The 27,473-nt window shown below is 40.9% G+C and overlaps 1 protein-coding gene across 3 annotated transcripts; it reads right to left on the bottom strand.

The window, feature by feature from the left end:
• Window positions 1-27,473, bottom strand: MMD (monocyte to macrophage differentiation associated). 3 transcript variants are annotated; one of them, XM_067717668.1, is made up of 7 exons: window positions 27,166-27,473; window positions 19,645-19,726; window positions 15,401-15,561; window positions 11,622-11,696; window positions 9,893-9,994; window positions 7,636-7,705; window positions 1-1,910 (listed from the first exon to the last, which is right to left on the bottom strand). In XM_067717668.1, exons 1-7 carry the CDS (start codon window positions 27,189-27,191, stop codon window positions 1,710-1,712), a joined length of 717 nt encoding a protein of 238 aa, XP_067573769.1. In that variant the 5' UTR covers window positions 27,192-27,473; the 3' UTR covers window positions 1-1,709. The 3 variants fall into 3 exon arrangements, with proteins under 3 accessions (XP_067573769.1, XP_067573770.1, XP_067573771.1); XM_067717669.1 differs by lacking the exon at window positions 27,166-27,473 and adding an exon at window positions 26,891-27,148; XM_067717670.1 differs by lacking the exon at window positions 11,622-11,696.

Consider the following 27,473-nt stretch of genomic DNA (forward strand, 5'->3'; position numbering starts at 1 on the left):
TCCAAGTAACAATTTTATTTTAGTCTACAGCACAATTTTTTAACATACATTTTAGTGGTTTTGACAGTGGTACTTTTGAGCAGACTTTAAATGGATCCACAAAAGTTAATACATTTAAAATAAAATATACACAATAAAACGAGAGGCATCCAGATGCTCAGAATCATGCAGAAGGGGTGGTCTGGTCGGTGTTATCACTGGATACCTTGCCTATTTAAGAATTCACCAGCAAGAGGCCATTCTTCTGTTCTTCATTTCCACATAATTTAACAAAGTCAAAGAGTTCTAAACATACACACACAATATAAACCCTCATTTAAAAGCTACGTCAGTACAAAATTTCAATGAATTGAATTCAATGTATTGTCAAACCAACAATTCAATGATCAAACCCATCACTAGAAAACAGGCAGTAACAGCACCTGATCTAAAGGCAAGGTTATCTCATTTATTAAAACACCAACAGGAGATTAACCAACAAAGCAACTAATATGTTAATATAAGACACTGAAGGAAAACCAAAAACAATATATTAAATACCACTCCACTGAGCCAGGATATAACCCATGGACGACAGACACATGAGTTTATCTGTCAATCAGTGCTTTAAATACTTTTCCATGAAAAAGAGGAAAGTGTATCAGAAGATGCAAAGAAAAGGTAGAAATGTGAATTTATGCATCTAGTTCCATAATTTAAAATGACTATCAAACTGATAATACAAAGCTAAGTGACAATGACTTAACCATTGGGCACCAAACAGGCATGGCCACTATTCGCTGTAATCCATAACGCTCTTCAGGAGTTTTCAGTGGATGGCCAACCCAACAATACTCCCTTAGTACAGACTAGATACTCATCCGCTGTTGAAAAAGACCCTGAAGAAGACATGGCAAAGGCATAGAGAAAAAGTTGAACCTTTTGAAAAAGTTAATGATATCAAAATACTTTTCCATTGCTGGGAAACCAAACTAGGTCAAGTATACAGCCCAAAGCAACATGGAATTCAGAGTCAGAGGCTGGCAGAAGAGTTTTGGAAAACTTGTAGTTTTTAAAAATTGGCAATTTCTCCATGCTTAATAAAACTATCAGAAGAGGTATAATGTTTGTTCATTTGTGGAATGTTGACAGCTTGCTGCAAAAATTCACATGAATGAGGAACTGCAGAAATGCGCTTCAATGAAGTATTTTTTAAAAATTTACAAAAAACTGAAGTTTCTATTTAAAAAATAACCATGTTATGCCAAGATGAAACATGGTAAAAAGTAGTGTAAATTCTGTCCACGATTCTTCACACAGCTAATGGGAAAGTGATAGAAACCATTTTCTCTTAAAAAGGAAGTTTTGTTATTGCACTGACTTTTACAGCCTGACCTAGTAATTTAGAAAAATTATGTAGTAAAATCTGTAAAATTAAAATACAAAATTCTGGTTTGTAAACATCAGTTGGCCAAGTCTATCCAGAGTACTTAGTGATAGCGGAATGGAATGAATAATTAATTCACTACCTTATTTATCTGCTGTGAGGGGGAAAATTCCAGAACACAGCTTTTATACTTTCACAGTAATTATATTCAAAAGTTATAAAGTCAGTACAGCTGTCTTCTTCTTCTTTTTTTTTTTTTCCCTCTGTGCAGTTTTCAGCTCTTACCCCGCTCCTAAGTGCCATAATTGAAATAATACTGGTTTGGAGACCTAGTAAAGATTGGTCATAAATGTCGCATAAAGTCTGTAGGACTTCGGTAAAGATATTTCCAAATGGCATAGTAATGCACTGCAGCTGCCGTGGCCACGAACAGGTGCCAGATGGCATGGGCAAATGGAATGATGCCATCGCTCTTGAAGAACACAACGCCCAGGCAATAAATTAAGCCCCCACAGGCAAGTTCCTGAAGTCCATCGGTGTTACTCTGTCAACAGAGGAAAAAAATTAAAGGGTTTGGATGTTATTCTGATATGACAAGCTAAAGAGATCACTGCAATTTCCCCTAAGTCTCCTGATTTTCTAGACAATGAAGTAGCTCTGAACAGATAGAATCCTCATCTGTAAACACGAATTACACTTAAATTGACCTGGGTTACCCTCTGAATCGGCCGTCTTGATTTGACCAAGCAGTCAGGTTACAGGTCCCATGGGAAAAAGAAGCACCTTCTGCTCGTTTATACCATGTTTAAGCAGACTGCAATCGCATCTAAAATGAACAACAGCTCATTTTAATAAAGCACAATCCTTGGCTTTCATCTTCCTCTTTAGGAGCTTTCTTCCCTACACCCATGCCACTCCATTTATAATCCACATCTCAGCCTGGTTTTCACTCCCTTTGTCCTCCTCAAACACTGTTCTACACTAATCGCTTTTCCCAGACTCTTCACCTGCTTCTGTGAGCTTATGGCTTCCTTATGGCTGACACGAGAAAATCATAGCAAGGAGTGACCTCTGAGATCTGAGACCATATAGCACAATATATTTCCTAACATTCTAGATGTTGCCAGGCCTTTTTGTCTTTGTGCCTGGGAGTTTCTTAGCTTAGGAGGAAATTAACAGTCAGGTGTGCTTTAGCACAAAAAGGAATATTTATAGGCTACTCTTGGTTTCAAAGACCTCGACCCATCTACAAGATTAGACTGGGCTGTATGAATGAGAGGGGAAGAGAACAGAGGCAGAGCTTAAGAAGCTGACAGAGAAACAAGTCAGGATTTCTGGGGACCAGGAATAGAAAGGTCTCAGTTCTGCAAGGTGAGTGGAAACCTAAGCCAAATCGTGGCAAGGCCTGGGAAGGCGACAGGTGTGTGGGTGTCCCAGAGGCCTGGGCACTGATGGCTGTAACCCTGTTAGCCTTGGAGCAGGTCCTGGTGGCCAAGTCCAACAAGGAACATGGGGAAGCTCCAGTGCATCCACCTACTTGAATGGCCCCATTGGCCTCGGCCAGAGCAGTGGCAGCAACAGACACGAGCTAAGAACCAAGCGTGAGGATCCAGGGCCAGGGGTGAGGATTAGCCCTATTTTCAAAGTTCACATAAGCACCGTGGTTTTCGTAAGATCAAAAGATGAGGAAGGAGCCAATCCAAACTGACTGATACTGGACTTCTTAACCTTGGTAAGATGGCACATCAGTCAGATTTTGTTTTATTTAAAAAGTAAAACATAGCAAAACAAAACACCAGCTACATTTATTAGTTCCTAGAGGTTATAAAGCAATTAGTATCCATTAATTATACAAAATTCTCTGTGTATGTGTTATTAGAGGCATTTTCCTAGAGAGGATTGAGGTTTTCATGGGATTCTCACAGGGGCATCTGACTCCCTAGTGAAGACTCACTCATCCAACACAACCTCCTTAATTTAGAGATGAAGAGGCTAAGGCCAGAGAAAGAAGTAGCCTGAACAAAGTAACACAGCTGGTTGCTGCCCCGAAAGACACCACTCCTTCTTCTTCCACTAAAACAATAAACAAGAGACCAAACCAAGCACACAGGTTGGTTTTGACATACATTCTGTTAATAGGTAGTTCCTCAAGATACCACATCTGCTTATCAACTTTCAAAGAACCAGAACATAGTTAATCCTAAAACAAACAAAACCAGGTATGTTTTCTTCATTATCAATGTCATTACTATGTTTTTATGTACCAGGACTTGTTTGAAGCACTCATTTAATCTTCACAACCCTAACTTAGGTACTATTTTTATCCAAACTTTACAGACGAGAAAGCTAGAATACATAGAGATTAAATAATCTACCAAGGTCACGTAACTTTTAAGTGTCAGAATCAGGATTTGAACCAAGAACTAAAGTGTTTTATTTCCTGAACTTATATTCCTTTTTTGGGGGGAGGGGGAGTTTTAAAAATTGATGATTAATTTACATAGTGTAATGCATAGATATTAAGTGAACAATAAGGTTTGCCCTTCCACTAAGGCAACCACTGTTCTTATTGCTATTACCACAGACTAAGCCTCTCTTCTAGAACCTCACATAAATGGAATTAAACTGTATGTACATTTTTGTGTCTGGCTTCCTTTTTGCTCAATATAATGTTTTTGAGATTCATGCATGTGCTACTGTATATCAGTTATTCATTCCTTTCTATTACTTAGCATTCCATTGAATTATTTAACATAATTTGTTTATCCTTTCCATTTTGGGGCTATCATGAATAAAATTAACATTTATATTGTTTTACAAGTCCTTTTGTAGATACATGTTTTCACTTTTGTTGTCATAAATTTATGCTTAATTTTATAATAAACTGCTAAACAAATTTCCAAAGTGGTTATACCATTTTATACTCTCTCCAACAATGAATTAGGGTTCTAGTTATTTCACATCCTTGTTGGATTTTGGTGGCATCAGTCTTTTTAATTTAACTTTAACTATTCTATAGGGTGTGTAGTGGTGGCATGTTGAGGTTTTAATTTTCATTTCCCTGATTTCTCTGATGACTAGTTACACTGAGCAGTTTTTCAAGGGCTTACTGGATACTTGTATCTCTTTCTCTTTGTAAAGTGTCTGTTCAAGTGTTTTACCCATTTTTATAGGATTGGCTTTTTATTATTGACTTAGAGTGCTACAATATTTGATATACACCCTTTGTCAGATACTTATAGAGAAAGCAAATATTTTCTCCCAGTCTGAGGCCTGGCTATTTATTTTCAAGTTCATTGATCTTTTCTTCTGCAGTCTCCCATCTGTTGTTAAACCCCTCCAAATAAAATTTTTTCTTAACGTATAGTTTTCAGATCTAGAATTTCCATTTGGCCCTTCTTGCTTTTCTAGTAGTATCTGTTTGGATAATGGATGCTGAGTTGTTAAAGAGTATAGATTTTGTTGCCTTCCTCGAAGGAATGTGGAGTTTGTTCCAATAGGCAGTTTATTTACCAAAGGATCAATTTTATCCTTTCGAGGTTTCTGGGCTTTGTTATGGCAGTGCCAGAGCTGCCCTCACTCCAGGGCCAGAGTTGCTCTTATCCTGAGGTGTGGTCTTGCTAGGGTCAATGGAATAGCTAAGTTGTTCAGCATGGTATCCCCGCTCTGGCTGGCTGGAACTCTCGTATCTCCCAGTACTAGGCTCCTTCTGGAATCTCCATTGATCTCACAGCCTTCCAACAGCTATCCTCAGCCAGGGCACAAATGCAGCTTAGTATTCAGGCAAGGACTCAAGGAAACCCCTTGTAGATTTCTGGAGACTCTTCTCTGTGAAGTTCCCTCCTCTCCAGTACCCTGCCCCAAAACTGCAGCTGGCTCGGGAGGTGAAATGCTGATTTGTTTCCTCCACCCAGACTGCTGCTCTTGGACTCCATTTTCTTTCGCAGTTTGGAAAGCATTCCAGGGAGAAAACTGCAGTGCGTATGAAGTTCATCTTTTGGTTTCTCTCCCCGCAAGGATCATAGTCCTATATGTCTGTGTCCAACGCCAAAAAATAGTTGTTTCACATACTTTTCCCACTTTTATAAGTTCTTTATGGTAGAAGGGTAATTCCGATACCCATTATTCTGACCAGAACACCAAAGGTTTGAGTCTTCATCACTTGTACCGTTCCTTTGTTCCTTCAGATGGCCTGTGTGGTTCTTTTTGATCTGGTCTCTGTCTAGCTCACCAGTTTTATCACGAGACTTGTGCTACCTGCATAATTACACCCCCTCATGCATACATGCATATTCAGATGCTCGTGCTCTCCGCATCTCTGGGGCTTCCTTCATGCTGTATCCTTTTCCTGTACCACCTGCATCACTCCTTCCATCTCTTGGCTCCTATTTGTCTTTCTGAATCAGCTTAAATAGCATTTCCTCTGGTAAATCTATCATGTGCTCCCATAGCAGGCTGTACTTTCCCCAATCAAAGACACGGTAAAACTTTACGGTAATTTCTTATTTTATATGAATTGTATTTTTCTGCTTGATTCTAAGTTCTATCTGGGCAAGTGTGGGGATTTTCCTGTTTGATTAACATAAACATTAGTCACTTGCTATTGTTCTTGAAAATGTCAATGAAAGATATAGGCTAGTAAAAATACTGGATAAACTTGCTCTTATGGATACCCAGAGGGAATTTACTTGAATTTACACTCTATTGATTAGTGACCCATCAACACAGACCTTGCTCTGGGTGTCTTCAATCGCCCTCTACCTATATGGCCTTCAAGGAAGATCTCATTTCTGACTTTCACCTCCCTCCCCTCACTATTCCCTGTTGCCTTTACCAGCTAAAGTGTATGTATTTTTGCTACGAGGTAATTATCAAAGCTATTATAAATCTCATATCTCAAAGAACATATCTTGATACATTCTCATAAGACATACCCTCTAAAAAAACATAAGCAAACCTATAAATCCTAAACCTTTTACAGGTGTTTTTGTGACCAGGGCAAGAACTATACATGGCAAAATTACATTCTTATAACTTGCCTATGAGCTCAGGAGGAAATTATAGGTACAATTCTGACCCTTGTAGCCTGAGAAGAGAGTTCAAACTAAACACACAGTGGCTGGTGCCCCAAAATGCAGAGTGTAGGACTGGGAAAACATAAGCTAAAGGCACAAGTGACCAGTAGATGGGATCGTGAGGTTGTTATGTTATTGTTTTAAATTGACGGATAAACTGATGTCTCAACAGTAATCAGTCTCAATGGGAGTACAAAACACATAAGTGCAAATGCCTACTACAGGTAATGAATGCTACACTTTCACCCATCAAAGTCCCCAAAAGAAAATTTCAAGCAAAGTTTAAAAAAAAAGCACTTTCCTGAGAAAGAAATAATAGGACTTAAAACCAAGTGAAAGGAAAAGTAAGAGTGAAGAAATTTGACAAATATCCAATAAAATGTTGAGCCAAATGACCTTTTGAGGTCCTTCCAATTCTTAAGTTTTAAGAAGTCATGGGACTTCCCTGATGGCACAGTGGTTAAGAATACGCCTGCCAATGCAGGGGACATGGGTTCGAGCCATGGTCTGGGAAGATCCCACATGCTGTGGAGCAACTAAGCCTGTGCGCCACAACTACTGAGCCTGCGTGCCACAACTACTGAAGCCCGCACGCCTAGAGCCAGTGCTCTGCAACAAGAGAAGCCACCACAATGAGGAGCCCACACACTGCAATGAAGAGTAGCCCCCGCTCGCCGCAACTAGAGAAAGCCCGCTTGCAGCAACGAAGACCAATGCAGCCAGAAATAAATTAATTAAGAAAAAAAAATTTCTGCTCTAAAAAAAAGAAGTCACTAATTTATATTTTCTTCATTGTAAGAAACCTCAAAATTTACCCTCACCATGGATTTAGGGTTAAGACACTAAGTAATCCAAGTAGAAATTTCCACCTTCAAATAATCTCACAATTCTTTGGGAAAAGGGTGGGAGTGGAGGTGGGGTGAACAGAAGGGTTATCCCAAAGAACAAATGCAGCAGATTATCATATGGAAGGAGTCACACTTAGATGTATAGCTTTTCCAAACTACAGACAGTAGGTAGTACAAGTTGTGGCACTTTGTAATTTATATATTTTTTCTTTTGAATCTCTAGTTATTGGACATGTCATAACTTCAGAAAGAAAAGCTTCAGATCGTATCTATAGACATATTAAGAGTCACAGTGATTTAAAAGAAAATACGGTGAAATAACTTAAATTATGAAGTAACTTCTTACCATTGATGTCACCACCAAGGCTGGAGAAAACCCCATTGTGAGATAGAAAAAGAGCTCAACCACCTTATACCTGCAGAATAGAAATGTGTTAATTTAATTTAAGTTAATTTAATATATCTATTCCTACAACACTCAGACTATTTCCTTACCAGTTTTTCCCTTTTTCTTTTGAAAAACAAATGTAAACTCTTGACTATTCAAATGAAATGTATTTTCCCTGTAGGAGACCATTAGGGCTCTAACTGAAATACTGTAGTTGAGTAACAATGAAATAGCATTTCTTTCAGGACTGATAAGGCATCAAATTCCACATACTACATGCAAAACGTTCTCTGCCAAAAGCTGTCATTGAATCCAATTCACATGCATTTTCCGTTTCTAATCCCAGAGTGTTTGCCTTCATCACCATTCCAATCCATGGTTATAAGACACTGAAATTATGAAGCTGCACAGGGAATAGCTTGGAGCAGTTTATCAGTGGCAAAGAGATGGGAGCCCTAAGGAACTAAGGGCATGTGTTTTTTGTTGTTATTGTTTTTTTTTTTTTAACTTTCTTTTTGGTATTTTTTTATTTTTTGAGGGCATGTGTTTTTGATTGTCTCTTAATTTTGTATCTGTACAAACTCCAGTTTGTAAGGCTCATCACCTTAGGTGCAGAAGTCTGAAAATGCTAAAAAACATACTGTACTGAAATTCAACTTATATTTATGCCTAATCAAACTAGACTCTAAGTTCCTCGAAGGCAGGGACCAAGTTCTGTTTATGTTTGGGTCTGCAGGGCCTAGAACAGTATAGTGGCACCATTTAGGTTCTCTGTAACACCTGCCAAACCAAATGGCCAAGTGTGACTCGCATCTCATTCTTAGTGTTTTATACTCAAAGTCCACCATGAAGTAATCATATCAGGGAACTGGGGATGAATGTGGGTTTGGTTTATATTAGAAAGCCTTGAATAGGAGAAAAGATAGTTGTCTTACTTTACTTCCTAATTTATCCAAGGATATAAATTAGGGGTTTGAGCCTGAGAAGCAAACTGTTCCTTTGGATATATATATAACGCATAATACCACTCAGAATTGCTAATTATGGTCAAAAATGCGTTTAAGTGAATTTCAAAGTCAGAGAGAAGTTAGTTAAAACTACCACTTTCTTCTGAAAAGAGAAAACAATTTATTACTTTGTGACAAACACAAGTTATGTTTAATTCTGAGGGCCATTCTGCCAAAAACAATAGATAAATAATTTAATAAACTGTATCCAATGACAATTATTTCATGGTTGTGAGTTTCTCAAGTTCAGGCATGTGAAATAATGAAAAGAGCCATGGAACAGGAACTAGGACACATGGGTCCTAATTCCAGATGAGTCACTATTTGATGCATGTACTAAACATTCTCATTTTTTTTTTTTTTTTTTTTTGTGGTACGTGGGCCTCTCACTATTGTGGACTGTCCCGTTGCGTAGCGCAGGCTCAGCGGCCATGGCTCATGGGGCCAGCCGCTCCGCGGCATGTGGGATCTTCCCGGACCGGGGCACGAACCCGTGTCCCCTGCATTGGCAGGCGGACTCTCAACCACTGCGCCACCAGGGAAGCCCAACATTCTCATTTTTTAAACATGAAGCACAAATAGGTGACCTTGAAGGTCTCCTCTAGAACTAAGCTGCTAAATTTCAATACGTTTTCTTTTTATATTGCTTCACACTTAAGACTAGGAGATATGAATAACGGGTTAAAAAAGGTGTGTCCCATGGTGAGGATACTAAGGGTTTAGATGCCCTTCCAAATGTCCCCTTTCTCAGGGAGTCCTAGGTTGGAACATCCTCTGGGTTTCTAACTAGGTGCTCTGTGGGGGCTTAATAGCTATTATCTTCAACCATCAAAGAAACTTAGAAAAGCAGTTATTTTTCTCATGTGGTAACTGTAAGTCATAGAGGATAAGGCTAGTTTGCTAAGACTAGCCTGCCTGAGGATGTGAAATGAGGTCTGACTGACTCCAAAACTGTCGTTTTAGATGAGGGACAAGTGCACCTTGTCCTTCAACTATATCACATATCACACAGGCACCATTCATTTCTGTCTGCAGTAATCTGTAGACCAATGATGAATATCAAATGGTTCTAAAGATTTGTTAAAACAATATGTATTCTATTTATGTATTTCTACTATTTTGAACTGCAAATATAAATTATACTGTAATGTAGATAAAATTTAGGAAGTTAATTTTAAAGCTATCAAATGTAAATTATTTTCTCTTACTTTTCATGGTAGAGAAATACATAAATGGTTCCTCCAGCTGCCATGAGCCAGATAAACCAACGCATATGAGATGCCAGGGGTCCAAGTTCACGGAGATTTAACCTAAAAATGTAAACAAGACAAAAAAGAACAGAAGTGATAAATGAAGGGAATTCATACAACCTGTGTTTTCCTCTGCTCTTGAAAACTGGGAGAGAAGGTACCAGGACAAGACCAGAAAGAAAAAGCAGTCAACATGCGGTTGGAAGTATTTGGGCAACTGGGATAAAATTAATAACTCAAGGATAAAATTGTCATTCAAGCTTTAAGACTAAGAATTAGTTCCCATGTGGTTTAAAAATAGAACCAGCTAAAAGGAGACACGTAGAAGTAAGTCCCAGCACATCTGTGATGCCCGACTTTCCTTATTAGGCAGACTGCTGTAAAGGCTACTTGCCTTATTGTTCCTGACTACGTATTTGGGAGCAGATTGTTTACAAAGCTTACTGAGAATGCAACAAAACCCTGAACCAGGTCACATACACACAGTGGATACCTAATACACAGACCAAGTGTCTCCATTATCAATTTCTCCACCAAGAGAGAACATGAGAAGGTCTAGCCTAATACATGTTATGGAAGATACTCTGTGGGCTAGAATTTAACCATGGACTCTTGTGAGGCCTGAATTTAAAATGCTGCAAATTCATCTGTACTAAATTCAGATTAAGAATAGATATGAAAATAAAATGTTCTGAATGGCTATTACTACAAGAATAATATTTCCAAACGGAAAAGGTTCCACCTGCATATCGAAGACTACATGCGAACAAACTGCCTACTGTAATATTTGATTCCTCAGTCTACATTTAAAATTTTTATTTACTTATTTTAAATTGAGGTATACTTCACAAAAGCCTTTAAGTATTCTCATTCCAGTATGATTCAGACCTATAATTTAGTAACAGTTACTGGGGAGAGACAGCACTTACTTTTTTTACTCCAACAGATAATTAGGTTTCTTTTGAATGATGGATGCTGCATTAGTCAGAATCTAGAGGCCTGCTGTTTCTAATGATATATAGTCGATGGCATAATATGAATTTCTGAGTGGTTAAAACTGGACCATATCTTGATAGAGGAAAATCAATGTTTCTTTAATTATGGGTTACAGAGCAGCAAAAGACTCTATCTGATCTATACCAAAAAGGCAGGAAGAACAAGGACACTGAACTGAATAGTAGGTATTTTAAATAGCTAACTAATTAGGCTACTTCTCTTATTCATATAGCTAAAGAAATGAGAAATGCACTCCATACATAGTAGCTACTGTGCTGTGAAGACCAACAGTATAAATTTCAAAAGTGACCTTGTTTTCTTTGTACGTATTTACAGTATTTCTACTTAAACAATTAGGTGTCCAGGTATTCTGAGCAGCAGCAGAAGCATATAGAAAGAATGTGGAAGGCAAAGGTAATATATTTCAAAGGTGAGCGTGCTGCCTACATACAACTTAGCAGCACTTCTCTCAAACAATCCAGTGCCACATATGTATTCTGAATGGCAGTAACATTCTCCCCTTAAAATCTGCAATCTGACCCAAGTAAATCAAAATGGGAAAGAAAAAAAAGCATGTATGTGTGTTGGGATGGGGGAACCGGGGAGCAGGGATAGGAAGAAGGAAGGGAAGGAGGACCGAGAATTCTCTCATAAAAACACTATCTTCAAAAATATAAAGACTGTATCTTACCATGGGGCGTAAGATGCAGCAATGAAGAAATAGATAACCATCCTATCACACATGTGAAAGCAATGCTCCACTGTCCTGTGGGGGGGGGGGAACAAGTTAGAGTTTTCAGAAAATTTTACAACTGAAAGTAGGGGTTATCACTCCACTATGTCACAACTGCCACTCTTGTTCTTGGTTCTCATGGCATTTGTAACTTGGCCTTCAAAGTTGCACAGCTATTTTTAATATGGAGCCACAAGTAAAAGCTCTGTATTATTTTTAAGATTGCATATACCATAGCTCCTCTCCATGTAAGAACCCCACAATAATCAGGAACTCAAAATCTGTCTTTTCTGATATTTTCTATTTTTTTTAGATCCTATCTAATAGGAAAATGAAATTCCTTGAGGGTAGACCACCTCTCAACCCCTATCATAGTGCAGGGCACAAAATCATGAAGGCTCAGTAAATACTCCCCAAAGCCACATTCTTTTTAGAATGTCTTAGAAGCAGCTTTTACTCCAAATCTTAGTGTAGACAGTAAGCTGCAATAAAGCAAATTTAGAAACTAATTTAGGAACAGCAATAACACAAACCAGAAAAAAAAAAAAATCGCTCATTTGCTGTCAAGAGGGTAGCCACCTGGGCTGCTGCTCCTTTTTTTGTTTTAACAAACTTATTTATTTTTGGCTGCATTGGGCTTTTGTTGCTGCATGCAGACTTTCTCTAGTTGCAGTGAGCGGGGGCTACTCTTCGTTGCGGTGCACAGGTTTCTCACTGCAGTGGCTTTTCGTTGTGGAGCACGGGCTCTAGGTGCACAAGCCTTAGTAGCTGTGGCTCACGGGCTCTAGAGCCCAGGCTCAGTAGTTGTGGCACACGGGCTTAGTTGCTCCGTGGCATGTGGGATCTTCCCGGACCAGGGATCGAACCCATGTCCCCTGCATTGGCAGGCGGATTCTTATCCACTGTGCCAATGGGGAAGCCCCGCGACCTGGGCTTCTAACCAAGTTTTTCCTTCTAAAACTGAAGAGTCAGGAAATGTACAAAGATTTGGCTCATTGAGGTCTATTCACAAAACGGATTAGACAGAATCCACCCTTTATTGAGGTTATTTATTTATTTATAAATTTTTGGCCACACCGTACAGCGTGCGGGATCTTAGCTCCCTGACCAGGGATCAAACCTGCGCCCCCTGCAGTGGAAGCGCAGAGTGTTAACCACTGGACTGCTAGGGAAGTTCCTGAGGTAATTTAAAAGTACAAATGCATTGCATTGTCTTGAATCCATTTTCAGTCCAAGGGGTAGTAGCTGTGGTTTGGTGGCGCACAAGCATTAGATTTTGCCTCATCACACACTCTGTGTCGACCAAAGCAGGCTGAGGATGTTTTAGTCACTGTTAGTGCTAGTCACATGTTAGTGAAGAAGTGAAAATAATTTAGGTGTAAAAAAGCAAACACTAGATTAATGTTTCTCAAACTTGACTGCCTTGCAGAATCACCTGGGGAGCTTATAAAATACAGGCGCAAACTCCAGTCCAGAAGATCCTGATTTAAAAGGGCTAGAAGATGTGGTAGAAGATGCAGGGAAGAGAAGAATAACTCCTTGGATGACTGTGATTCCAAGCCAGGTCTGGGGTCTTTCTAATTCTGCTTTCTAGACTGTTATGCACTGTTGCAGCAGGTAAAGTCAAACGTGCAGTTTCATTCAAGACCCACCACCCATCTCTGACGCTCACTCTCCCCAAGGGTGAAGCAGTAGTAATATCCTCTGTATCACAGAGTGCGTGTGAACATTAAATGAGACGATGTAGCCATGCATTTAGCACAGCACCTAGCACACAGTAGGTACTCAATAAATGCTTGTTCCCTTCCCTCTTTTACTTAAATTAAGGCTATACTTAGGATATTTTAAAGAATTAATGCAGAGCAAAAATCCACATGTGGCTTATGATTCTAGCAGTGCTATTTCAAGGTTCAAGAGAGACTGATTTCTATTACATCGTCTCAGGCCCTGGCAGGGAGGCCCTGAATAACGAAGCAGGCACCTACAACTCTCTGATTCAGATATCTAGACAGCAAAGCCAAGTCAGCCAAGGGAACCACAAGCACTGGATCGTGCCAAGAAGATAATGAAGTGCTCCTGCCTCTGGGCTCTGCAACAGTGCACCCTGAAGAGCCAGGACAAGTACTTCTGAGGCTTGCTTTTGAGTGTGTACCAGAGCTCCCTCGTGATTCAATGCTGTGGTTTTATGTTAAACCCTGGGAACTGTCAGCTTATAGGCAAAGGTAGCAAACTGCCAACTAGAACCAATATTGTAAAGGGTGCAGTGGAAATAAACCTCGGGACTGGGAGTCAGATATCCTGGGATGATGATCAGATTCTGCTGGAATCACTGAGTCTCAGTTTCCCCAGGAGAAAATTATGGGGTTTGGATCAGAGGTTCCCTAAGGATCCTTCTAGCTCTAAAAGTCTGATTTTACATATGAGGAAACCAGTAATCATCATATGAATCCCAAATCCTGCTCTTAAATAAAGCATATCTTTTTAATATTAGATTGTTTGAATAACGAGATTTTTTTGAACATTCTATCTATAAAACCAAAAGTTACCTTGTTTTTTAATTTTATTTATTTATTTTTTGTCTGTGTTGGGTCTTCATTGCTGCGCACAGGCTTTTCTCTAGTTGCAGTGAGCGGGGGCTACTCTTCGTTGTGGTGCGTGGGCTTCTCATTGCGGTGGCTTCTCTTGTTGCGCAGCACGGGCTCTAGGCGCGTGGGCTTCAGTAGTTGTGGCTCACGGGCTCTAGAGCACAGGCTCAGTAGTTGTGGTGCACGGGCTTAGTTGCTCTGCGGCATGTGGGATCTTCCTGGACCAGGGCTCGAACCTGTGTCCCCTGCATTGGCAGGCAGGATTCTTAACCACTGCACCACCAGGGCAGCCCCCAAAAGTTATCTTCTAATATTACATTAAATCACTCTAAGTCTGTTCTGAGTCCTCCTTTTTGAGAAGAAACTTTGTCCTTTTGGGTTGTGCAGAATCCGTTTCATAAGCAAGTAGATGGTGCGCTGCTACCTTTGTATCACCCAAATTAACCCTTCACTCAAAGGATGAATGCTTTTAAGTCCTCACTGGGAGACTAGGGATCACAATACTGTTTGGAAAGTGCTTGACAGCTAACTGTAGCAACATATGTGAATTTTGTTTGAGTAGATGCACGGGACCTAATTCTGAAAGCTGAACTTTGCAAAACAGTAAACCCGAGCTGTGATATACCTGTAGTACAGCTGTACTGATTTGTAATTTTCCAATCATTCTCACATGCATCATCTCATTCACCTATCACAACAGCCCGCCAGTCGGGCATTACCATTCTCATTTTAGTGATGAAGAAACTGAGGCTACACAAGACTAAGTGGCAGGGCTTGGACTCAAGGCCCAACTGGTGACTGCAAGTCCAGAGTACTGGTCATCACCCTGCAGCTTAGGATGGGCCATGCTCATCCTTAGTGTGCTGACACACTGGAAAACAGGTGTCAGGACTGTACATTGTAAGTCCTGGGGAAGCAATGTGGTTTTGTTCGGTTTCCGAGTAAAGACCTGCTTTCTTAAGACACAGATAGGGGTGCTCAAATTCTGTCCAATCCATAGGGAATTTCCTGAGTGTTGGGACAGCATTAGACTCTACCAGGCAGGAAAATGTGCACTCTTTGCCTCACCTGACCAAAGCATGCCAGCGTGAGAGGCTAACCCGAGCCAACTATTGTGAGTGACCTGTTGAAACAGCGTACCATCCACTGTACCTTAAGTGGCTCTTTTTCCATGATACGATGTGAAATACTGTGGAAACAATGAAGAGGGCACAGAGGCCCATTCCATAAATCCATGCTGTTATCTTTTCCCAGCAGTCATCAGACAGCCGGTGGAGGAGGGCACTGCCCACAATGGCTGGAACAATGAGGAACTGAGAGAAAGGGAAAGAAAAGTAAATATTCAGCAAAACACTGAATTGAGAACTTTATTAAATATACATAGGTTTACCAGGGGCAATTTTAGGAAGATCATTTTAAAACAAACATTTGCCTTTCCTGGATAATCATAACGAGAGCCAGATGAAGTTGTCCGTTTATGGCACTGAAAACAAGTACTGCTGTTTAGGGCCCAGGACTTGTGTCCACCAATGGGTACACAGTCAAGCAGTAAGAATGAAACATTACTCAATTGTTGCAAAACAAATGTCCTCTATCCTAATTTCGTTAGTTAAGAACATGTTTCATCCTATTCTCTAATGTGATTTAAGGTAGGCACTTAAAATATTCAAATGGCAAGCATGTACCCAGATTTCCCTGGGAGGTCTTGATCTTTAAATATTCTTTCCTGTTTCCACCATGTGCTACTGAAATCCCAATATTTCAGCAAAGGGTAACTAAATGAATCAAGTCAGTAACTATTATGTACATACCACACTCAAATAAATCATTTGTTCAAATCATATGTCCTGATTTCTAGTTTGGATGTCTACATTCCACCAATTTCCGAGCTACTGCAGAGTGAAAGGGTTATTTCATTTTTAATAGCACCTTTCATGTAGGCAAGAGTAATACACTCCTACTTATTCAAATAATTTTAAGAGACTAGAATCTTAGAGAACTTTGCTTTCTGCACCACATTTTACACTACATATTGACACAAATTTCAATGTCTAGTCATATCAGTGTGACTAGTAAACATTTAATAATAACAGAAATCATCAGAAGAAATAAATTACTTTATTAGATAGTGGAATAAACATACCTGGCAAAGAACGCAAACTTTAGCAATCTTATCTTTTTTTATCTCGAACACCTTCTATTTCCCTCTTGAAACAGAATATTAAATCTCCCAGATGAGATCAGCACTGAATTTCAAATGCTGAAGTATCCAATGGCCCAGAACAGAAAGAAAATTAAGGACAACAAAGTTTTTCATAAAACAATTTAATTTTGAGATTATGTCCTTTCTACTTTTTTCATGTTAAAGTATCTTCTCTTTAATGAAATGATGACATTAGATGGAAGTTTCTTGTTTTGTCAGTTTTAGAAATTTTACTGCTCTCTGAAATCCAAAAATCAGGGATACAGTTTAGTAAGTTTAATAAGATGACATTTTCTGTTCTGAAAAATTAATGTGGATGTTTTGTCGGTTTTTCCTTAACTTTGGTTTCTACAAGTGTTCCTTGTGACAATCCAGAAGAGAGAAACTAAGGGATTATTCAGGTCTATCTCAAGCAAATATTCTTCTTAAAGGTGAGCTGTGCATCTCAACAGCCAAACCATTATATTTAAATGCTCAACATTATGCTAAGTAATAAGCATTTCATTGGTTGCTTTATTTATTTATTTTTATTTTAAATTTATTATTTATTTTGGCTGCGCTGGGTCTTCACTGCAGCGCGAAGACTTTAGTTGTGGTATATGGGATCTTAGTTCCCCGACCAGGGATTGAACCTGGGCTCCCTGCATTGGGAGTGTGGAGTCTTAACCAATGGACCACCAGGGAAGTCCCTCATTGGTTGCTTTTATTGGTCAGTATTATAAAAACTATCAGAGCACTATTTTTATAACTTTTATCAGTGTTTTGCAGTTGGTAAAGGCATATCCATAAAATGGTGGATGTACATTGGAACAATAAGTGAAGGAACAGGACATATAAACTGTTATTCAAACTTTTATATTCTTTATATCCTAATGCTGACCTAGATTTAAATACACACACCCCTACATTTTCTTAGGGGCCTGTGGACAATTAACTTCAGAAGTAACTTTATTCTCTGTTAAATTCATCAGACATTTAGTTAAGAATAAAAGATGGAAACAAACCAAATGCCCATCAACAGATGAATGGATATATATATTATACACACACACACACACACACACACACACACACAATGGACTATTACTCAGCCTAAAAAAGCATGAAATATTGACAATTTGCAGCAACGTGGATAGACCTAGAGATTATCATACTAAGTGAAGTAAGTCAGAGAAAGACAAATACATGATATCACTTATACGTGAAATCTAAAAAATAATATAAATGAATCTATATACAAAACAGAAACAGACACAGATATAGAAACTTATGGTTCCCAAAGGGGAAAGGGAGTGGGGGATAAATGAGCAGTATGGGATTAACAAATACACACTACTATATATAAAATAGATAAGCAGCAAGCACTCACTGTATAGCACAGGGAACTATATTCAATATTTTGTAATAACCTATAATGGAAAACAAGCTGAAAAATATGTGTGTGTGTGTGTGTGTGTGTGTGTAAATATATATATAAAAAACTGAATCACTTTGCTGTACACCTAAAACTGACATAATATTGTAAATATTATATTTATACTTCAATTAAAAAGAAAGAATAAAAGATGGATATCCAGGCAAGTATAGTTGACAATCAAATTAGGCTGTTTTTTCCTTAAAACCAAGTTTGGACTCTAAACATTTTGACCCTCTGGTGTTGTGAAGCTCACTTCACAAAGCGTTCACTAATGCAAAGACAGGGGTCAGCTCAAGGCTAGAGAATTCCACTAAATCCTTCCTGCCCTGAGAATCCAAACCATGGGTCCAGGGAGACTGTCCACTAGTGAGGTTACTCCAAATTTCATTATTGAAGCCCTTTTATGGAATCCAGGGCAGGCATGTCAGGTACAAACTTTCTTCTAAAGAAAAAACATTTAGTAAGATTTCAGCATATTAATTATTTAAATAAAAATCTTTTGAGCACCTAAAGAAAAAGGACAGTGATGAGAATAACGTTTCAGTATTACCAAGTAGTATTTGAATTCCACTATTACAATACATAAAACTGATACTTTATAAAGTTTGATTTCTGCTAAGTAATGACTAAACAGCATTGTTCTATTAGATTACAAAGAAATCCACCAAAAACTAGCTTATTTCAGGTTTATTTGGTATCATGACCTCTTTATAGAAATACTGACTATTCTTTGAAGAAGGGTTCAAGAAATGAAAAGGCACAACTTGAATTCAAGCAAGTTTTATTCTAATAACATATGTATATAACCTACACATTGTACTAACACTGTCTAAAATAATTAATTAGCCTGTTCTAACACTTCACTAAAGGAATAAATTGGTCTCCTTCTCTATTTCTTGTCTTCAGACTATATACCAGCCACCACTTTCCCCTCAAAAGTCTCACTAAATACAACTTTCAAAGGGAATAATGAAATCATAGATAAAAGGAAATTTATATGACACAAGAAAATGCCAATAAAATGAACTTAATAGGAAAACTATGAAAATACACACATATTTACAAACACCACAGACAAAAAGAAGAAATGCATCCAAGTGTTAGCAATTTATTTCTAGGTAGTTCTGTTTTTCTCATATATTCTTCAGTATTTTCTATGTTTCTTATAACGAATATGTTTTGTTTTTATAAGGAAGAAAAAAATTAGGAATTTAGGGATTAAATCAGCTTTTTCTTCTACTATCAAAAAAATTAAGAATTTAGGGATTAAATCGAACTTTTCTTCTACAATATGGACTAACATCTGCTCTGAGAAGCAAGGACCACAGTGGAGATGGAGAGGATGTGGCTACCTGTTTTAGGGGATCACTCAGGGAAAAAAACCACCTTTTTCAACAAATGGTGAATTCTTCTTGCCAATAAACACTCTGACTGTCTTGAAAAGGTGATTCATTTCATTCCAGGGGCGACAGTCTTCATAGTTTTCTTTGTCTTTTTTTTTTATAACTAAGGTACTTACTATTATTATTCTTTCAAAGACAATCTTGTCTGAGAAAGCAAGTCCAGGATAGACAGAGCTGACTGTAGTCGGAGCACTCAAAGTGTCTGACATGCTCACAGTTTCTGGTGACATGACCTAGCACTGACACTTTGGCAGGTAAGGTCACAGAGGTGGGTACACCCGACTAACGGGGCTGAGGTTAACAGAGATGATTGCCCCTTCCTCCCACCAAAGCCCTTTGGGAAGGATGGAAAAGGCAGAAAACTCATACTCACTGCATGTGTGTAACAGTTAGCAGCATGTTCATAACAAGTTGGTTTGTAGCGGCCATTGGCTGGGGCCCGGTGGTTCATGAACCTGTAGAGACAAAGACATCACGTGAGAAAAGCTCAGAGCGTGTAAAGAACAATGGTGAAGCTTGTCAGTGGTTGTTTGGTCTATTCTAACTGAAGAGGTGACTGCTGGAAATACCTAGTTACGGGATCAAAACCAAAGCCACTAAACAGGTGTAAACTGAGCCAACAGCCATAATCCTAAAGTGAATGCCCTAGTTTACTGGATTAAGTATTCTTTCAGTTCATTTAGAAGAAAAACTTTCTACCTACCAAAAACAAACAAAAACCATATCCACAACTGGTACCCCCACAGTAAAAAAAATTAAAAATAAAAAAATGGTACAACCAAATCTTAAATCTTAACAGAAAAAAAAAAAAACAAGGTCATTTTTCTAAAGTTAACAAATACCAGAAACCACCATTTAATGCAAATTCAGTGTATTTGAAAGGTTTCTATTTCTTCTCTCAAAATGTATAAAGCTTATATATGTAGATCTTTAAAGCCTCCATCCCATGATTGGCAGGCCTGTTGAACTAGTTTCCGTCTATTGCATTACTTGTTCTGGCACCAGACAGCTTAAATAAATGATACCTGGCTGCCTCCTGGCACCTGAAACAAGAGGTACGTTTTCACCTGCATTCTTCCTGAATTAAAAGTTTCCTTCAAAATCTAAATATGTGACTAGCACCAGATACACTGGCTATAAAATTCATAAACACATGTGTATGTATCTAAATATCAAAATCTGTTACACATATAGACATACACCCATATTCCATATCCCCTCTGGGCTAATTTTGTGGCAACCAGCAAAGCAGTGAAAAGCACAAATACCATCGGACGTGAAGAGATAAACAGCCTTCTTCTATTTCAGTGTGTGGGTGAGGATCCCCCCAGCCCCAATTCATACCCATGCCATGTTTCATGAGGGATTCTGGTTTAGTCTGTGTGTTCTTTAGAAGGAGGGAGATGTAAACTCAGGAAGATAAAAAGGCAGCTGCCTGAAAGAAGCAGATGCAGAGAAATAATGGAGGTAAGACAGCCATGATGGCATTCAGGTCTCAGCATTCAAGCAGCATTCCTGTGCTTGGGGCATGCAAGATGTCAACAGGCTTTGCACAATAAAGTAGCTTTTTGCTTGAGCTAGGTTAAGGGGGTAGGGGGAGGAGATTCCGTCACTAGTCAGTAGTCACACCTTATTAATTAACATGATGAAAAAATGGTACCAGGCTAAACCAAATGGCACAGCCAGGTTGCCAAAAACTGACTAAAACACATGGTCAAGCGATTCCAAACAGTGCTCACTTTAAGAAAAGACTAGCCAACACTTTCTCCCTGAATTAAGAAGGGCCGGTTATCCCTAGAGCAAATAAAGTGGCAGTCCCTGCTAACCCAACATAGAGAGTTCAAGTGGCAGATCCACTAGGAAATGGATTTGGGACCTTTAAGATACCTTACTTGGACCACCAATGGGTAGCTATCTAACTAGCATGCAAAATATACACATATGGAATGGAATTCACCAGATGGCTTGGAAACTGTTTAAGAGAAATGTGCAGTTAACAGCTTCAGAATTATTCCAAGCTATTCTCACACATAGATAAATAAATCTTTTCTCCCCTGACAATCCTTTAAATAATTTTACTAAATTTCCTAAGGAACGAGAGTGTTGCTATACGGCAGTTATTAGTAAAAAGGAAAATAATTACACTCTTGGGAAGGATGATTTAAAAGTGTCCCTAGCATTCAAGGATCTACCAAATCATTAGCCTGAGACATAACGACAGGGCTATAAGTAGCATATCCTATTAGGAATTGTAAAGGGTAAAGAGCAAGGCTCCGGGATGGTTGAAGGTAGATTAAACTGTGAGCACTCTGTGCAGGGTACAGTAGGTAGGGTTTGACTACCCACCACAGGCTGCAAACTAAAATAGCAATTTATATCTCTGGCAGCCCAATCTAAAAATAGTCAGGCTATTACACAGTGACAGGGACAGACTTTCAAATTTTCTCCTAAAAGCAGAGAAACTCGGTGGCCATGTTTGTGACAGCTTAGTTCCTGCCCACCTGGAATCACTCAGGTTAAAAATAAACTCAGAAGTTGCAGAGAAAAATATCCCACCCATGTGACTTAAGGTAGTTTCTCCTTAAGGGCAGGGCCAAGATTCCTGCAATACAGAAAGGGAAGAGCAAGTATTCCAGGCACAGATCACTGCCTGGGGCCCCATGGGACAGCACATGGTTCTGCTGGGAAATTTACAATGCATTTTTCCATTTCTCTCTGATCTGCCAGGGTACAATCAAGCCTCCAACAAGGCCTCCTGCAGAAATCACTATGAAGAAATTAGTCGCCCAAGACCTAAATGGAAAAGCAGATGTAAAATGCAAATAAACTCCCACACACTGAGCCTATTCTCTTCCCCCCAAAAAGAATGAGGAAGGTTATCAAGAGTTATGGGAAATAGCACCCACTTATGGAAGACACCTCTACTTAAAGCAAAGCCACCCTAATGGTTATCCAGTGCTAGAAGACAGCATCCAGCCAGCTTCAGAGGGTTTGAGGGAAGGCGATTAAAGTTTTTAGTTGACGAGCTTTTGTTCATTCATCCCCTCACTTTCTCTTTCAACACTCTCTCCACTTCCCCTGGCCCAGTGTCCTCATGCTCTCCCGGTGATAGAATTTCAAAACTATGGAGAGAGGGACCTGGGGACACTCCTTAGCACACTTTTAATTTAGCCCAAAGCAGTGGCCTTCGGAAGGTAAATCTGCAACCCACCAGCAGATCTCAGAGGCCTAAGAGCAAATCTCAGAAGTTGTCCTTGATTCCTCTGTGTTCCCCATACTCCACATGCAAGCGCCATCAATGTTACCTTCAAAATATATTCCAAATCAGTTCCGCTCTCTACAGTTCCAAAGACCCTACCTTAAATCAAGACACCGACACCTCTGGTCTGTAAACATACAAAGTCTCTGGTCTCCCTGCCTGCCCACACATGGGCTCTCTTCTTTACTCAGCAGCCACAAGTCTATCAGCACCAGATCACATCAAACACTAAGCAGAGCTTAAAATCTGTCTGGCTTCCCAAAGTGCTTGGGATAACACTGCATCCTCCGCAGGCCACAAGCCCTCACCCACTTCTCCAGCCTGGTGCTACCTTCCTCTCACTCTCTGCCTCCAACCAACCGCATCCTTTCTGCTCCTCAAACCACCCAGGTCTTATCTGCCTCAGGGTGTCTGTGTTTGCTGTTTACTTCTAACTAGAACATTCTTCTCCAGAATGCCCAGCTCTCCTCTCACCGGTCAAACTCATCTCAAATGTAACCTCCTTAGAGAGGTTTCCCTGACCATCCTACCTAAAGTATCACTTCAGCCCTCCTCACTCCACCAGAGCCCTTATCATAATTAGTAAGAATTGGACTTTTTGAACTTGTTTATTTTTTATTTCATTTTCTCCCACTGTAATGTGAATTCCATGAAGGCCATCTTGTCTACCATTTCATTTCCAGTTCCAAACACAAGGCCCAGCTTATTGCTGGAGCTTAATAAATAAGTGCTGAATGAATGAATAGAAAGACAGACATTCTGCCTGCTGCTGAAGTATTTTATCCTACCCGAGAAAGATCCACTCGTCAATTAGTTTCACTGGGGATTCTGTATGCAACAAAGAAAAACAGGCAGTCTTAGGGCAAAGAGAATCCTCAATCTCGTGAAAATAAAATTCTCAAAGGCCAATACCATGGACATTCCAAGGGCTCCTTCAACATCACTTGATGGGGCAACATAAGCTGACCCCTGTGCACAACCTTACTAATTAGCTTCCCTATATGAATAAGCATGATGTTTAGGAAAAGTGTCTGCTGCCAGAGGTAGTGATAGTGGTGGGATACATTTAACTTAAATAAGGGAAATGGCACATATAAGGAGACTACCCCATGCCTATGATTCAATGCTCTGAGAACACGCCAAAAAACAAACAAACAAACAAAAAAAGGCAATAGGCAGTCCTGGAAGACTTCTAATGCTTTAGAATTATATGCTTTGCCACATATTCAATTTGAAGCTAACCAGTGGTCATGAGGCTGGGGTTAAGGAAAGGAGCATCCTTTTCCTTGGATTTTTGGTTGCCAGGCTGGAGAAATGAGCATGCACCAGTAAGATACCAATAAGATACATTAGAAGCTCTGGGTCCTAGGCCTCTGCGCTGTCACACAGATGTTGTGATGTGGGCGGGGAGACAGAGGTGAATGGCTGCATGGGTGGTGGAGAGGGACATGATATTGAACCCTTCAGTGTGCCCCTTCCTTGCTGTGTGATGATGGCAAGCTCACTTTTATTCTCTAACCCTATTTGTTCTTCTATTAAATGGGTATAAAATTTGCCTCCTAGGGTTACAGTTGAGGATGAGATGAGTAATCTACAAATACCCAGCTACTGCCTGGCACCAGTAGGTACTTAATAAATGCCAGCAGGTATTCTAATCAGTCAGAGATGCTGTGAAAGGGAGAGAATGACTCTGTGTGGAGGGGTGGTGGAATCAAGTGTGGAAGGGTTAAAGCACAAAAGATAAAAGGTGTCCCACTGGGGTTTTTCACATCCTAAGCTTTTTGAGAAGCCATGCCTGCATAAAGCCCTCCACTTATTACACTGGGCTAGGCATCCCTACAGCCCTCCTCCACAGATACGTCAGAACTCTGGAAGTTGATCCAAAGCCACAGTGACCGCCAAGTTTCCATTATGAACAAACCAGCAAGGTGTTCAGGTTTTCTTATAATTTAGACATAGCCACAAACTATGGCCTAATGAAATGTTTTTATTGCAGTCAAATGCTCGTCAATGGAGTCCTGGTAAATCTACCAGAAGGAACACATGGGTTCAAAGATAGTGTATTCCTCTTTCTAGTTCCTCTGTCATTTACCTACTTGTATCTCTTCTGAATGCTCAAAAGATGTATAATAAACACAGTTTTTAAGAGATGCAGAACAGTACTCTCAACATGTCAATGTATGAACCACAAAAACCATGATTTTTTTTGTTATATTACTTTTTATTGGCAGGCTTTATTTCTAAGTTCAAATTGACTCTTAGAAATATCTTTCCATTTTAGCCTATAATACAGAAAAACAAGAAATTATGGGATCATTCATTGTTCAAAGAAAATCGGGGTAGTTCTAGATGTCATCAAGAAAATAACTGTTAAATATCCATTGATATTGTGCAGCCGCTGAGAAAATTACAATGTCTATGCTGCACTAAAAGAAAACGCCTGTAGTTTTTCATTTTTAAATGAATGAAGTAGAGTGCAAAATCACCTTACAACTGTGATAATAAGGACTGGATAGATTAGCGTCCAGCAAAAAGAAAAGTTCAGGGCTTCCCTGGTGGCACAGTGGTTAAGAATCCACTTGCCAATGCAGGGGACACGGGCTGTAGCCCTGGTCCAGGAAGATCCCACATGCCACAGAGCAACAAAGCCCATGTGCCACAACTACTGAGCCTGTGCTCTAGAGCCCGTGAGCCACAACTACTGAGCTCACGTGCCACAACTACTGAAGCCCGCATGCCTAGAGCCCATGCTCTCCAACAAGAGAAGCCACCACAACGAGAAGCCCGTGCACCACAATGAAGAGTAGCCCCCGCTCGCTGCAACTAGAGAAAGCCCACGCGCATCAACGAAGACCCTACGCAGCCAAAAATAAATAAACAAATAAATTTATTATAAAAAAAAGTTCCATCAGCTGAAATGGTAGTGTCCTAAATAAGGTTTGTTTGTTTTTCATTTCTCTTAACACTTTTAATGTTTGTGCGACAACCAATAAAACGGGTTCCTTTTCTTTTTCTTCTTTCTAGAGAAGAACTGAAAGGATAGAAAAGAAATACAACTCTTAATCTAACAAAAACCAGTAATTTCACAGAATATTGCCACTGTTCTCTGAAAACAGGAAGAGCAGAGATGTGCAGAGAAGTAAGACCAAATCAAACAAACCACATGCACAGAGCTTTGCCAACCATTACTGAACCTGTGTTACATCCTCCCTTAAAGCCCCTCCAGTCCTCATGGCTGACTTCATGTTCTCAAGCCAGAACACCATGGTTTCGTTTTGCCTTTAGAAGTACTGATATGATATCCCACTAGGGGAATACTGCCAGGCATTCAACACCCTGAGTGATGAGCAATATTCGGAAGTTAATCCAAGTCTTCAAACTGATCACCCTTCTGATGGCACAATCCACCACAACCCTCCCTGTGAATATTTCACTCCTTACCCTGTGGGACTGGAGGAGGAATAAGATCAGAATGGGAGAGGGGGCGTCAAGGGATTAGGAAGTTGGAAAGAAAAAAAAAAGTGCACTTTAAAATCTTGAAATAAAAAGCAGTGCCTAAAAACTCAACAATAACCTCCTTGGAAGACTTCATGCATTCTTTGTCTTTTTTCAAATTCCCCCTGTCACTGCACACTAAGCTAGCCTGCTCAGGGTGAAGGTCTGGGAATGGGGACGGCTGCCTGATTCAGACAAAGGGATGGAGAGTTACCACAACACAGGAGAGGTGAACTTTCACCCGCTTAAACGAAGGCGATTAGAAAAAAAAGCCCAGAGCTTCCTCTCGGAACTATGGCCAGCCTCCATCCATTGCTAGATGGCAGACACCCGGGGTCGGGATTAAGGCCACGGTACCTCCCCAGGCCGGCGTTACCATCGGCTCTCCAGCGAAAGGGCAGCCGGCCAGCCTTCCGGTGGTGCCTCCTCGGTTCCTCCTCCTCGTTTCCTAACACCGGCTCCTCAACAGCAGGTCTCACCACCCGGACGCTAACTTGCCCCTTCGCGGCGCCCCCAAATAGCACGCCCAGGGACTCTAAGCCTGAGTACCCTCAGGGCCCGGACTTGGCCAGGCAAGACTAAACCAGCAGAGCCTGCCTCAGTTTCCCCGTTGCCACGGCCGTTCAAAGACAAAGCACCTAAAACGGCCAGCACCCCCGCTTTACCACAACTCTCGCTGCAGGGCGCAGCAACGAATGGGCCCCGGTTCCGCCCGCACCGGGAGCCCTCCAAGCTCCCGGTAAGGGATGGAGGGCAAAGCTGGGGTCGGAAGACTCGGGGGCAGCGCCTGCGGCTGGGGTTCGGGTCCTCAGATGAAGCAAGAGCCCCGCCTGGATGGGGTGAAGCCGGGTGAGCAATGGGATACCGCGGGAGAAGGGCAGGCTCGTGGTCCGAGGTCTGGGAATCCGAGGTTCGCAGATCGCGAGGGGGACCCGGGACAGGCACGAGATCTGGTCTTTGGAGGAAGGGGATCACCCAGGGACAGCAGGGAGGGGAATCCCCCGGGAGCCGGTCCCCGGCCGAGGCGCGGGATCCACAGGGGATGGACCCAAGTGAGGAGCCGGGACCCACGCGGGAGGAGGCGGGATCCAGGACCCGGTCCCGGCACGGGCGGCGGGGCGGGGGCGCCATCCCTCTCACCGCTGGAATCGGTTCTGGAACCGCATTGATCCTCTGCTCCTCCTCGTGGGCCAGGAGCTCGGTATCGTCAGCGCCGGCGGCCGGGCGCGCGGCCCTCATGGGCTTGGGCTGCTCCGGAGGCCGCCGCGTGCCCGGCGGACCACTCGGCCAGGCAGGGTCGGAGTGGGCCAGGCCGGGGGTCGGGACAGGGCCGGAGCCAGACCTGGCGGCTGGGGGCGGGAGGGAAGCCGCTTAAACGGCCCCGGTGCCTCCCGCCTCCAGCCTCCCGGCTCCTCCACCCACTGTCGCCCGCGCCCCGCCCCGCAGCG

The sequence above is a fragment of the Pseudorca crassidens genome, chromosome 19, assembly GCF_039906515.1.
Source record: "Pseudorca crassidens isolate mPseCra1 chromosome 19, mPseCra1.hap1, whole genome shotgun sequence".
Taxonomy (NCBI): domain Eukaryota; kingdom Metazoa; phylum Chordata; class Mammalia; order Artiodactyla; family Delphinidae; genus Pseudorca; species Pseudorca crassidens.